Source organism: Colobus angolensis, unplaced genomic scaffold (genome assembly GCF_000951035.1).
Source record: "Colobus angolensis palliatus isolate OR3802 unplaced genomic scaffold, Cang.pa_1.0 Scaffold1, whole genome shotgun sequence".
In the NCBI taxonomy this organism is placed as follows: domain Eukaryota; kingdom Metazoa; phylum Chordata; class Mammalia; order Primates; family Cercopithecidae; genus Colobus; species Colobus angolensis.
Window position 1 is genome coordinate 17885227 of NW_012110918.1, and position 12812 is coordinate 17898038.

Genomic DNA, 12812 nt, shown 5'->3' on the forward strand with positions numbered 1-12812 from the left:
TTGGGAGTACTGAGGCCGCGCCCGGACCAGCCCATCGCGCATTACACCGTGTCTGTCCCGCAGCTGCGCGTGGGCTTCCGGGTGCCGCTTGAGGGTCCTGCAGCTATAGGGGGAGGAGACCCCAGTTTTCCCCAAACCAGAGCGCGCCCAGAACCTCCCAGTGCCCAAGGACTCGGGTCCAGGAGGTGGCCTTGTGGATGGGCAGGGTGGCCCGGGCAGGGTGACCCAGGCCGGTGGAGGTGGGGCGGAGGGGAGGTCTTGAGGACGCGGGGAAGATGGGGGCTGGGGGTGGGTGGCGGACTGAGCCTGGGCCGGGCGAGGCCACCAACACGTATCACAGATGACCTCACTGGACACCACCCCTCCCCAACCTAGGTCCTCAACCCTCCCTAGCTCCTGGCCACCCCTTGCTCTCCCCTGACGTTCAGAGCAAGACACGGGCACAAGCGCTGGACAAAGGTCAGAGCCAGAGGCTCCTGCCCAGGGTGGCAGAGGACGGCCCTGGAGCACAGTGCGGACGGGACCGTTAAGGGGGTGCAGGCCCGCCTTGGTGGATGGCTCACCCGGCCCCAGCTCTCCCAGCAACACAGGCCGTGGCCCCACTGAAAAGGCTGGATTTGGAGTGTCACCGGGGGCCCTTGCTCCCTGAGATGTGGCAACCACTGAGGGAGACAAACCCTGACTAGGAGCACCCCACGGGCCCCTCCCACTCCACGGCGAGGAAGGCAGGGGAGAGCCAGGCAGTGGCCCCAGGCCTCCGACACCCCCGTGGAGCAGAGCCCTCCTCAGGGGTAACTGGGTCACAGGGAACACTTTTTCCTTGGAGGCCACCCCGGTGCTGGGGGCTCCCAAGCAGTGCCATGACTCTGGAGGGAGCCCAGTGAGAGGGTGGGAAGGGGTGAGAAAAAACAGCCGAGGCCTGAAGTTTCACAGACAGGGTTGTTTGTCACAGCAGAGAAGCACCTCAAGGCTCCTACCCGCACTCTTCGCAGACAGTGCCTGCAGCGGGAGCGGCAGGAGCACCCTCCCCAGATGAAAACACCAGCACCAGGAGGCGGGCCGTAGCCCAGTCTGAGGGAGGGGGCTGGGGGCTGGGGCTCAGGGCACCCCCAGGCCACAGCGCCACCGAGTGGCCCTGAAAATAGTGCACAGTGCTGGGTACAGCCCCGGCCGGGGGCACCTAGTTGTTGAGCATTCCGGCCACAGGCCACCCGATGGCCCTTCCTTGGTGTGGCGCACGGCCACGGGCACTTGCAGGAGCTCCCTGCATGCTGTTTTGTGCTTTGGTCTCAGGGAGCACCTTCCCACCTCGGGGTCCCAGAGTGGGCAGCCGGGCAGGTGTGAACAGTGTGACAAGGGTACCGTGGGGCGCCTGGTAGTGCCACCCAGAGGGGCAGCTGGTGCTCCTGGTGGTGTGGCAGCAACAGTTACAAACTCGCCCCAAGTCCAAACCCCAGAAATCCTGTTTCTCCAGCCCTTAGGGTCCAGAACGCACCGCATTGCTTCCTGGCCTCAGGGGCTGCTGCTGTGGCGGGAAGGCTGCCCAGCAGCAAGGAAGGCGAGTGCAGGGGCTGCGGCCGCGGTCAGAGAAGGAGAGAGACCAGCAGAGGACGCGAAGCTGGACCGGCCAGGTTCAGAGCCCACCTCGGTTGCTCCCAGTCAGAATCTGCTTTGTGCTTCATGGCCTTCAAGCACTTTCATGAGTGTTCTGCTCCCACGTGGCCAGGTCACACCTTCCCTGACGGCTCTGGCCAGGCCAACTCAGTTTTCCTCTAAAACCACGAAGGCCTGGGGGGCTGTTACAGAGGCTGGGAGCGTAATCAGAGCCGTGGCCAGGGCAGACCCGCCTGGTCACAGCAGGATGAGGCTGGGGTGGCGCAGCTGCCGGTACACCTGCAGCAGCCTCTGGGCGGTGGCGCAGGAGCTGGCCTCATCCTCTGTGCAGAGCCGGTCGCGCAGGGTCTGCACCTCCCGCAGCAGCGTCTGCAGGTGGAGCAGACACAGCTCAGGCCCCCACTTGGCCCTGGGAATGTCACTGGGTGCCTCTGGGGGACCCACCACTCGCAGGACCACACTTGGGAAGTGACAGGTGGTTCGAGGATGAACACTCATCTGGAACCTTAAAACACGGGACACGCAGCCTGGCCTGGACACCCGGCCCCTCAAGGAGAATGGGGGGCAGGAAGGGCTGTGGTCACTCGGACTCTGTCCCAGGCCCATGGGAGCTGAGCCCATGCACTGCGAGGACTCTGCAGACTCCGGGTGACTGGAGAAGGGCCTGCCGATGGGCGCGCCTGGCTACCCAGGTGGAGGGGATTGCCCAGGGCACCGGGTGCTCACCTCGTGGTTGGCGTGGATCTGGCGGAGATACTGCACACGGAGATCAGGAGCGCTGGAGCCCTGGGCGGCCTGCTCTGTCACCATCGTCTGGGGGGGACACAGGGGACATGCTGGAGAGGGTGTGCCCCAGCACCTGCCCCCACGCCCCTCGGAGCAGGTGACCCTCTCCTTCTATCTGCCCAGCACTGCCTCCCTGCCTGGCACCCCCCCATCCCCACCTCCCTGCCTGGCACCCCCCCGCCCCGCCTCCCTGCCTGGCAACCCCCCAGCCGCTTTGCTGTTTTCCACCCCACTGTTCACCTCGACTTCCTGCCCTCCAGAGTGACAGGGCACAGAGCCCCTGGCCTGACAGTTTCTTGGAAATGAACTTGTTTGGTTCTTTTCTCTCCACTACTGGGCCCTTTCTTGTCCCCAAGAGCCACACTCTATGCAGATCCAAACCTGCCTGCTGCCCCCTTCTCCCATCTTGGGCTTCAGGCCGCTCAGGGGCACAGACCAGCCAGGGAACTGCCTTGGCATCCTATGCAGAGACCCTGGCCTGGCCACTCAGTCATGCAGTACAGCCCAGGGTGGGCTGCGGCACCGGCTCCCTGGACTTGGATCTACATTGTCCAGATGGGCCAGGCACAGTGGCTCAGGCCTCTAATCCCAGCACTTTGGGAGGCTGAGGCAGGCAGATAACTTCAGGTCAGGAGTTCAAGATCAGCCTGACCAACATGGTGAAACCCCATCTCTACTAAAAATATAAAGAAATTAGCCGGGCCTGGTGACAGGAGCCTGTAATTCCAGCTACTCAGGAGGCTGAGGGAGGAGGATCACTTGAACCTGGGAGGCAGAGGGTGCAGTGAGCCGAGATCGTCCCAGTGGACTAGCAGCCTGGGTGACAGAGCCGGAGCTCTATCTCAAACACACAAATAAATACATACAACTAAATTTCCAGGTGAGCCTGGGCAGTGAGGATCCTGCAGGGCTCTTGGAGCAAAGCAACTGAGATGAGATCCCGACACCCCGAGGGGCAGCACTGGCCTGCCTGGGGTCCCAGAAGTGCTGGTAGCTGCTGTGTGCTGGGTAGGGTCCTGAGAGCACTCCTGCTCGTGGGGTGGGCACCTAGCTGTTGGGGGACACTAAGGTCTGCAGCCCGGTATGTGTCCAGGAGGCAGCAGCAGTGCGTGGGCTCCTGTGGGCTGACTCAGGCCCCCCCAGATTCATGCGGAAGCCCTAGTGCTGGCACTCAGAGCGTGGCTGCGTCTGGAAATGGGGGCTCTGCAGATGATCAAGGTGAGGTCGCTGGAGTGGTTTGACCCCACATGACTGTGTCCTTGTAAGAAGAGAGAAATCTGGACGCAAACCCAGGGGCTGGAGCTCTGCTCCTGGCAGGGGATGGGACTTTCTTGGGGACCGGATGGCCCAGTGGGCAGAGCTTCCTCTGACAGGCAACACCTCAGCTCTGGAGATCCCCGTGGTGCCCCCAGCACTCAGGACAAGATCCCCAAGCCCAGGCAGCCCCCCATCGTGGTGCCGTGAGATCACTGGGGTCACAGTGCTGCGTGACATGCTCATCAGGGTCATGGAAGTGTAGGGTGCAGGGTCATTGCACCAAACGAAATCTCTGGGTCATGGTGCTCTGTGAGCTGACGTGTTCATTGGGACCGGCCATTGAGCCGCCTTCCGGGGCTGGGCAGAGCCACTGCTCGCAGAAGGGCCTCGTCTCCAAGTGCCACCACAGTGCCCACGGGGGTTGAGCTGGCGTCAGGCCACAGGCCCGGGGTCGCAGGGTTGGGGAGGCCTGGGCATGCACGTTGATAAGCCCAGGTGGAGCCGAGGCAGGGACCACCCCTAACAGGAAACTCCAGAACCGGTTTCTAGGGTTGCTGCAGACCCACCGTATGGGCCAAAGCTGCGCTACAGTTCTAGCAGGTAGGTGTGACGGCTGCCCCGCCAGGGCACAAGTAGACTTTGGCTTGGAGCTTGGAGAGCTGCTTCTCAGATCTGGCAGCCGCTGGCCCACGCTGGCTCTGGGCACAGCATGGAGGCAGCTATTCCTGTGCCAGGGAATCCCTGGGGCTGTGAGTGGGGGAGCCGCAAACTCCACTCTCTTGCAAAGACGTGGAGGCTCCCAGCACCTTGTTGTAGGATCCACGCCCAGGCCACGGCCTCTCTATGCAGCCTCTGCCCAGCCAGAGACGGGAGGAAACCTTGGGCTGCCCTCGCAGGTCACAAATAGAAGCCCACTGGCCTCGTAGCCTGGGGGTGACGGCACACCTGGGGAGCAGCACTGGCCTCCCGAGAGGGTCCACCTCATGCCTCTCATCGCCCACAGCGCCACTGCACAACGCTGCACTCAGCGGCAGAGCAGGCTTGGATCTTCCTACAACTCCCGTGCAGGGAGCTGCAGACCCCGTGGCCAGCAGCTACAGGGTCCCATGCACGGACCTTAGTGAGCGACCCACAGATCCTGGCCGCCTTCCTGAGCGGGCTGACATACCTGCATGCGCCCGACAACAGCATGGTGTGCCCTGCAAATGTCGGCCAGAGAGGAGCTTTCCACTTGGATCTCCACGGCCTGGATGGGCCCGGCTGGGCAGAGGTCGGTCATGGCCACCTGCAACACGGGAGCCACCTCACTGCCTGCCTGTGGCACCCCCACCTGCCTGGGGGGGCTCAGGCTACACAGAAGCCTCCCCAGCTGGCAGCACGTGAGGCCAAACCCCTGCCCGGGGCTGTCCTATATCCTGAAGGAGGCAGAGCCCAGTACCCTAGTTCAACTTTCTCCACCTGAAGAACCAGCCACCAGCCAATGGCAAGAACCTGCTCTGCACCCAGAGGTGTCCAGGGAGACCCCATCCCTCAGACCTGTGGAGTTCACACAGGGCCTTGAGCCAGATTGGGGCCTGCTCCAGGAGGAGGCCACTGCGGTGACATGCCTTGTGCACAACCTACATGCAGATCTTGCATGCCCTTGGGGGGCCCAGGCCTGTCCCCCAACACCAGGCATCACAGATCACCTCTGGCACCAGAGTTAGGGCATCGCTGTGGACACTGGGAGTTGCTAGGCCTGTCTATGGGACACCCACCTGTCCCTCAGGAAGGCCTGAGCTGAGCTGGACAACAAAGAATGGCAAGAACAGGCCAAGAGCCAGGAAACCAGGCTTATTCTCCACACGCCACACAGGAGGTGAGACGCCAGGGGCCTAGGGAGCCCAGAAAGGACACAGTCGCCTGCGGCTCTCCCACAGGGGCTGTCAGCACCGACCTGCAGGGCCACCAACAGACCCAGCATCCGGGCTGAAAGGGCCACGCAGTGGCAGTCAAGGCACCCGACGGCCGAGGCTCGATTCCAAGTGTAGACTCTGGGCCGGGCGCGGTGGCTCACGCCTGTAATCCCAGCACTTTGGGAGGCTGACACAGGCAGATGACCTGAGGTCAGGAGCTCAAGACCATCCTGGCCAACATGGTGACATCCCCGTCTCTACTAAAAATACAAAAATTAGCTGGGTGTGGTGGCGGGCGCCTGTAATCCCAGCTATTCAGGAGGCTGAGGCAGGAGAATCGCTTCACCCCAGGAGGTGGAGATGGCAGTAAATCAAAATTGCGCCACCGCACTCCAGCCTGGCGACAGAGCGAGACTCCATCTCAAAAAAGAAAAAACAAAATGAAAACGAAAACCGAAACCAAGGGTAGACTCTGAGCCCCAGGCAGCCTTGCCCATCCTCAGGGACACACGTGTCCTGGCAGCCTGGGCTACCCTGCAAGAGCCTCTGCTGGTGGGACGTGAGGGTGTGCTTGGAGGTCATGGGTCTCTGGAAAGGTGTGCATGACAGGGGCTGTAGACCAGCAGTGCCATTCGCCATTCAGCAGCTCCCGTGACGGGTCTGGAGCCCTCCAGCAGTGCAGGGGGTTAGTGGGGCTGCTGCTCCTGGGGTACAGGTGTTGCCAGCAGCACTGTGGAACCCGCTATGACTTCAGTAATGGACAGGGGAAGGGGGCCTTCATGGCGGACAGGGCTGGACAGGGCCAGTCCTCGGGGATCTGAGCTGCAAGGCCCTCCCCGCCTGAGCGGGGTCTGCTCGGCATGAGGGGAAACTGTCGCATCACAGCCGTCTGGGGAGCTCGGGAAAAGGCTGCCGGGCCCCCGTCCAGGGTGAGGGGTCCTCCCGAGCTCCAGCCCAGGGGCCCCACCCCAAGAACTGCTGGTGCCGAGGCTCATTTGCCTGAACCCTGCTTGCCTCTCGGACGATGAGGTGAACGTCAGCGCCATCAGGGGCCACTCCCTGGATGGAAGACAGCGCTCGGGCCCTCACGACGTCCACAGCAGCATTCTCAGCAAGGAGCCACTGCAGGGTGGCACAGCACAGGGGCACACCTGGAGGGGAGGCACCGGCCAAGAGCTCAGCCCGATCCTACCAGGTGGGCATCTGCATGGCTGCCCCAAAGTGCCCTTCCCAGAGCCATCTAAGCATCCCAGCTATGCACAGCCCCACCCTAAGCTGTGGCACAGCCAGCTGACTCAGAGAAAGGAAGGAGGCCACTGCTCCACGTTCTCTGCTGAGCAAGTCCTGCGATGGGTGGGGCAGTTCCCATCTGTGGAAGGTGAAAACCTTACTCTGGAGAACTGGCCATGCCCCTGGGGGCTGAGGGTAGGAGCAGCAGCTCCGCCCCAGCACCGGGCAAACACCCCAGGGATGGCTGCGGCTGCCCTCTCTGCACAAGCCCAAATCCAGAAACCATCCAAATACCCATCTGCAGTGAAACGGAGACATCTGCACCTGTGACAGAGGGTCTCACACACATGGGGGAGCAAAGGACAGACACGAAGAAGGGACCGCACACTCCATTTCGTGGAGCTCACAATCGCCTGATGAATGGTGCCGGGGCTTTGGGGTGAGTGCAGCTGACTCCCTCCCCGGGTGCCTGCGCTATGAAGCTCACAGTTTGGCTCCTTTGTGACTCTGCTGTATTTAGGTTAGGCTTCCATATATAGGTTTAAAAAACAAAACTGAAAAGAAATACATGGTGAGAGGGCCCCACATAAGGCCAGACCCCAACAGTGGACGGGATGCAGGCGAAGCTCATTTCCTGAGCAGAGCTCGCTGGGCTGGGGGGCCAGGCTGCCCCACAGGAGCAGCTGGGAGAAGGAGGAACAGCCCATGTCCGCAGGCCCGAGGTGGGTGGGGCGGAGTGGCTCATGCAGGTCATCCCAACATTCTGGGAGGTCCAAATGAGAAGATCACTCGAGGCCAGGAGCTCGAGGCTGCAGTGAGGCATGACTGCACCACTGTACTCCTGCCTGGGCAACACAGCAAGTTCTTGTCTCTTTAAGGAAAAAAAAAAAAAAAATCCCCAAGGCTGAGCAAAGCCAATCAGTGCCACCAACCTGAGTGGCCGTCCTTCAAGGCAGCCCTGAGCAGCTCCGCTGACACCTTGATGGAAGCCACAGATGGGGGCAGGAACTCGGCCCGCAGGGAGGCGGGTCCTGCTGGCTGGCTGCCAGGCTCCCGACAAGTTTCCAGAAAAGTGGCCACGGGGTCGCGGGTGGGGCCCAGTGGGGAGGGGGCCCGTGTGTGTGGTGGGGCCAGGCCAGGGAAGCGCAGACATTGCAGCATGTCCACTGTGTGCCTGCTCAGAGGCAGGCAAACGCCCTCTTGCTCAGGCAGGACGTCGGAGGGGCACTCGTCCAGAAAGGGGTCCTCAGAGTCCGAGGGGGCGAGGGCCCCGCCCACCACCTCCCTGAGACTGTAGAACAGCGTGCAGGACACGGTCACAGGCAGGTCGAGCCCGCCGTTCTCACCAGGGCCCAGGGGTAGTGTCACCTCCCGCCGAGCACCGGGGCCGAGCTGGTCCACGGGGATGGTGTAGGTGATGGCTGAGCAGGCCGAGTCCAGGTCAAGAGCACAGGAGCTGGTGAGCACCTGGATGCACAGGGTCCACCCCTGGTCCAGGCTGAAGCTGCTGCTGTTCTGCAGCACGCAGGTGGCCATGAGCACGTCCTGCGTCTGCAGGCGGCTCCAGGTGGTGCTGGTGGTGCAGGAGATGGGCCTGGGGCCCGTGCCGCTTGACAGCAGTGCACAGCTCACATTCATGGCCTCGTTGAGGCTTGTCAGGGCCTTGTTCCGCTGGTCAACCGCTTTCTTTAGAAAAGACACTCTGCGAAAGACAGACATGACCCCCAGGAGAAGGGGGGACACCCACAGCGCCGGGTGCCACATCTTGACTCAGGCCCAGCAGGCCCTGAACCTGGCTCCACAAGCACACAGTGGGCGTGCAGCCACGCCAGAGAGGGGCCCCCGCCACAGGAACATGTCTCTCCCGGTCCCACCCACATCGAGCCTCTCTGGAAGCTGCCTCAAGCCATCTGACCTGATCTCTCCTCTTGGGCTGCAGGAGGAAAGCGGACTGAGGATGGCGCTGGTGTTCAGGGGGGGCCTAGGCTCATCCGCCAGGTTCCAGAAGCCCACCACCCACATTTGGGTCACTCAGGGGCCAGGTGGTGCATTAGCCCCCCCCCGCCCCGGTTCCCCAGAATGTTCCTGGCGGGTCTCTTTCATCTCTTGCAGCCTTTACAGCGAAAGCCAGGAGGGTGGCAGGCACTACAGAAACAGCCCTAACACCTGGGGTGACAGGCCCCTCGCTCTCAGGACCCCAGCGGTCATGTGAGAGGTGCAGGGGATGCTGCACGCACGCGGCATGTTCTCTCTGAACGCCCCGAGGCCGGCGCTGCGGGAGGAAAAGCACGCTGGCTCCTGCGCTGAGAGCAGGGAGGGTGAGGGCTCGGCAGGGATGCCTCCTGTGGCCCACGAGGGAGAAAGGGTGGGGTGCTGGGGGGCAGTCCCGGCTCATCTTCCAGAGGCAGCTGGGTAGCCTGTCACCAAACAGTGGAACGCCTGAGGCTCTCAAGATATCTTAAGAGGACAAGTAACGGCCGGGTGCAGTGGCTCATGCCTGTAATCCCAGCACTTTGAGAGGCCAAGGCAGGCAAATCACTTGAGCCCAGGAGTTCAAGACCAGCCTGGGCAACATGGTGAAATCCCATCTTTACTAAAAACACAAAAAGTACCTGGGCGTGGTGGCAGGCGCCTGTAATCCCAACCACTCAGGAGGCTGAGGCGGGAGAATCACTTGAACCCAGGAGGCAGAGGTTGCAGTGAACAGTGATCGCGTCACAGCACTCCAGCCTGGGTGACATTGAGCGAAATTCCCTCTCAAAAAGAGTCCAAGTAGAGCGCGGTGGCTCAGGCCTGTAATCCCAGCACTTTGGGAGGTTGAGGCAGGCGGATCACGAGGTCAGGAGATCGAGACCATCCTGGCTAACAAGGTGAAACCCCGTCTCTACTAAAAAATACAAAAAATTAGCCGGGGGTGGTGGCGGGCACCTCTAGTTCCAGCTACTCGGGAGGCTGAGACAGGAGAATGGCGTGAACCCAGGAGGCGGAGCTTGCAGTGAGCTGAGATCCGGCCACTGCACTCCAGCCTGGGCGACAGAGTGAGACCCCGTCTCAAAAAAAAACACAGAAAAAAAAAAAGCCAAGTAATGGCCTCTCCTGGACCATTGCCACCTGAGGACACGCAGACTCAGGACGACCCCACACAGAGACACTACCTCCCAAGGATGGCAGTGCCAGCCTCTGCCCAGCCCAAGCCAAACTGCTCACCTCTCAGAGATGTTGCCAATTCCAGACAGCAGCTCCTTGATTTTCCGGCCTGCACTCTCTGTGGTCATCCTGGCTGGGCCAGGGATCTCAGAGTCCAGGTCCAGGCTGCAGGTCATCAAGCGGCCTTTGGCGGACAGGGCCAGGAGCTTGGTGCCACCTGGTGACAGACACACAAGGGGCCTGGTCCGCAGACTGGGAGAGGCAAGCAGCGTGACACTCAGAGGTGCTTCCCCAGGCTCCAGGAAAGAAGTCGGAAGACAAGACCAGTGTCCAGTGAGGAAGAGAAGGTCCCGAGACAAAGGCGCTGTCCCCACCCCGGGCTTCTGTCGGTGGCCCCGAGCCTTGCCATCTCTGACCCACCCCGGGCTTCTGTCGGTGGCCCCGAGCCTTGCCATCTCTGACCCCATCTGCAGCCCTCTCTTCCGCAGTGGAGACAGTCTGGTGTTTCCCTTCAAAGTCCTCCTCTCCTGCCGGGTACGTATTTTCCGTGGCGAGATTTATTAGCACGCTCACAATGTGAGCACACTCGGGGAAATGCACTGGTTGGGGGTGTGTGGCTCTATTTCTCTCACCCCAACATTGGGCACACACAGCTAAAACCCTCTCTGGCTTTTTCTGTGGAAAACACAAAACTAGAATTCCACAATGCCATCTGCCTTTGGTCCAGAGCAGACTCACAGGCAGGCCACACCATGGCACGAGCAGGCGTTTGCAGCCTTTGGAAGAAAAGGCGAGTCCGGAACAGACCTCCCCGGGCTGCTTGCCACGTAAGACCTGCCGAGGAGGCACTTGCGGCCGACCCCTGAGTTTCCTCCGAGTCCACAGCCAGCAAGCAGCACACTCAGATCCTACCAGGCCCAGGGCCACACCCTAGACCCCAGAGGCAGAACAATGCATAGACCCACCACCAGCCCCTGCTTGCCCTTGAGACAAGAAGGGAGTTAACCACTAGGCTGTATCAACACCCGTCGGCGTTGCGAAAGAACAAGCCCAGGAAAGGAAGGCGGCCTGATAGTAGCAGACAGCCAAAAAAGACGCTCCACCCTGGGCTCCCATCTTTCATTTTAGACAGCAGCTCATACCTTCATGCGTCCTGGGAGACGCGGACAGGGAGACGACGCTGCAGATGTTCAGGCTGGCTGGGTACAGCATGGGGGGCAGGCCTCCCGGGCCTTCTTCGGGCTGCTCGGGGCCCAGCAGGGTGCTTCCCCGAGACAGATCCACCACACAGAGGTCAGAAGGGGTGCTGTGGTACACGCGGCCACCCCCGCCACACGCAGCGCAGAGCACGGGGCCTGGGAGGCAGTACTCCCGCAGCTCGGGCACCAGCTTCCCAGACTCATCCCAGCTGGCCTTGATGGCCAGCATCCGGCCATGGTGACCAAGGGCCACCAGGCAGTCAGAGTGCACATCCTCGTCAGGCAGAAAATTCTCTGCAGCTTCTGCAGCCTGTGGCTCTGTCTTCAAGGCCCCTATGAAGATGACAGGCTCCTCCAGGTGATGGAGGATCTTGACAAGGGCATTTGGGTCACCAGGGGCTGACCTGGAGGTGACCAGGGCCTTCAGGATCACACAGCAGAGCTGGCCATCAGGGAGACCACAGAGGACCACAGGTGACTGCAGGAGGGTGGCATCAGCTCCGAAGAGGAGCCCAAAGAGGGCGTCCTCCAGTGTGAAGCCCCCAGGGCCCCCAAGGAGGTCACACGGCACCCTGGAGCCTGACGGTGACACACAGCACAGCACTGGAAGGAAGTGGGGGGCTGCAGGCTTTCCTGGGACCCCGGCTGGGGGGGTGTAGGTGGACAGCTCCACCTCACCGATCTGGCCTCCTGGCCGAGGGTCCTCCCCAGGACAGGGCTGCTCAAACAGCTGCATCTTCCACCGGGCGGGGCCCTGCACCAGGGTGACCAGCACACTGTCCAGCACGGTGAACGCGCACAGCGCAGCATCGGGAAGGATGCAGGCATCGGGGTCCACCGGGATCACGGGGGAAGGCTGGTCACCGTCCTCGCTGTCCCTGTCATCCCGGCTTGTAGACCTTTGAGAACAAGGGACGCATTGGTCAGGCCTGGGCAGGGTGGGATTCCCACGTTCTCTTCACCATAACCTGGCATGGAGCAGTCCGGCTCAGGGGTCCCCGCAGTGACCCTCAAGGCCGCTCAGCAGTCCATCTGCCACATGGCCTCCCACCTTCCCCACGGAGGACACGCTTGACGGGAAGTACCACACATCCAAAAGCAGCTTGAACAGACACCCCTCAGCACAGAACCGTCCGGCGGAGACCCTGGTTGCAAAGTGCACAGGCTGCGCCCTCTACAGCCTGGGCCGCCGTCAGCGGCTGCCGGCTCTGCACTGAAGACGGGCCTGGCTGCCCGGAGCTCGCTTCCTTCCGACCCAGATGGTTTCCACTGATCACTGGCTCGGGGTCACGGTGCCTTTGCCGTCTCCTCCCTCTAATAAACACCCAACCTCGGGGGCGTGTCTCACCAGACAGGATCCCGCACCCCGAAGTAGGCTTAACCATGTGAACCCCACTTACTAAGGACTGTGAGCAAGATACTTGCAGCAAGAGTGATGGGGGCAGGGGCTCCAGATATGGGCGGGGATGGCGGCCAAGGCTCAGAGCTGGTGGCAGCCCGGGTCCCCAAGAGCGAGGAGGTGCGGCTGCTGGCTCTGAAGCAGTCCGGGGGCAGCAGGGGCGTGCGGGAGGGAGGCCGCGGGCCCGCCCTCACCTGCTCCTGCCCGGGTGGTCCAGCGACAGGCAGTAAAGGCCCCTCCGGGCGCACAGCGCGTACAGCAACCTGCGCGGCGCCAGCAGCTCCA

At 62.0% G+C, this 12812-nt stretch overlaps 2 protein-coding genes across 2 annotated transcripts in view; one reads left to right on the plus strand and one right to left on the minus strand.

The window, feature by feature from the left end:
• The window catches only part of FSCN2 (fascin actin-bundling protein 2, retinal), an 8596-nt gene extending 7531 nt beyond the window's left edge, over positions 1-1065 (plus strand). Inside the window, exons 5-6 of the mRNA XM_011933323.1 lie at positions 429-511; positions 993-1065. Coding sequence (XP_011788713.1) covers positions 429-511; positions 993-1065 — 156 coding nt within the window. The remainder of the gene's footprint in view (positions 1-428; positions 512-992) is intronic.
• LOC105524598 (chromosome unknown open reading frame, human C17orf70) lies at positions 921-12812 on the minus strand. Its single transcript, XM_011959962.1, has 8 exons — positions 12722-12812; positions 11072-12027; positions 9990-10146; positions 7715-8484; positions 6567-6703; positions 4826-4942; positions 2341-2427; positions 921-1983 (listed from the first exon to the last, which is right to left on the minus strand). The coding sequence occupies exons 2-8, from the start codon at positions 11862-11864 to the stop codon at positions 1852-1854; spliced, it is 2193 nt and encodes a 730-aa protein (XP_011815352.1). The 5' UTR covers positions 11865-12027; positions 12722-12812; the 3' UTR covers positions 921-1851.